Below are 898 nucleotides of genomic sequence, written 5' to 3'. Positions count from 1 at the left end.
GTGGTCAATAAACCAAACGACTTCCTCCTCCTCCTCCTCCTCCTCCTCCTCTCAGTCAGTACAGTCACAAGCACTGCTGCTTATCCTGCAGTTCCTCCGGCATCTGCATAAATATTTGTTTGCATCAATGCCCGTATTGTACTGTCGGAGGCAGAGAGGGAAGAAGAGCATGTCCCCAGCAGGGAGAGCGCTATTGTTTTCTGCCGCTCTGAAACCGCAGGCCTCGCAGTGACACTGATCCTCCTCAAAGCCGGGCTCCACCCATCCTGCTCATACCGGCCCGGCCATGTCTCACCATGCACCACTCTGCCCCACTTCTCTCCTCCCGTGTCACCGGCTGCTCTCCTCTCATTGTCACTTGCAGCTGCCTGTGCTTCTCTTCCCCCTCTGGCATTTTTCTCTTCCTCTTGTTTCCTCTCCAGTCTGACCTTCTTTTCTTTTCTGCTCATTTTTTTCCCCACTTTATGTTTACCCCATGAGGACTTTGCATCGACTCAAGTTGATGAGCTCTCCAAGCCTCAGTGAGCTTGCAAAAAGTGAGAAAAGTTCCCCGGAGGATCGAGGGGAAAAGCAGAAGAGGGCAGGAGCCAACGCCACCTGGAACAGGTAGACTTCACGGTGACGAACAATCAAAGATTTTTTGTCACTTAAATGTAAAGTACTTTGCTTTTTCCAGCATCCACAACGCGGTTATCGCAGTTTTCCAAAAGAAAGGCCTGGCTGACAATGAACTCTACATCCTCAACGAAGGCGTCCGGTATGTTCCGTCAGAGGAGAACTCCCCCCCACTTTGTGACCAGCTCACTGCATTCTGTGGATGTCATTCCATGCTTCAACCAGGCCCTGTGTTTGCTGCTTTTCTGGTTGATGGTCTTGTTTGTGTGTGAAGTGAGGAGTC

General features: G+C 51.0%; 1 protein-coding gene across 1 annotated transcript; it reads left to right on the top strand.

Annotated features, from left to right (window-relative positions):
* Positions 1-8: 8 nt before the first annotated feature.
* Positions 9-757, top strand: LOC112140801 (proline-rich protein 5; the record flags this gene model as incomplete). The annotated part of the gene is given in 2 exon segments (XM_024263807.2): positions 9-606; positions 677-757. Coding segments are annotated over 2 exon segments (212 nt in total), but the record flags the coding sequence as incomplete, so codon positions are not given.
* Positions 758-898: the final 141 nt, after the last annotated feature.

Source organism: Oryzias melastigma, unplaced genomic scaffold (genome assembly GCF_002922805.2).
Source record: "Oryzias melastigma strain HK-1 unplaced genomic scaffold, ASM292280v2 sc01519, whole genome shotgun sequence".
In the NCBI taxonomy this organism is placed as follows: Eukaryota; Metazoa; Chordata; class Actinopteri; order Beloniformes; family Adrianichthyidae; genus Oryzias; species Oryzias melastigma.
Note: the sequence above shows the minus strand (reverse complement) of the source record. Positions and strands in the feature narration are given on the sequence as shown.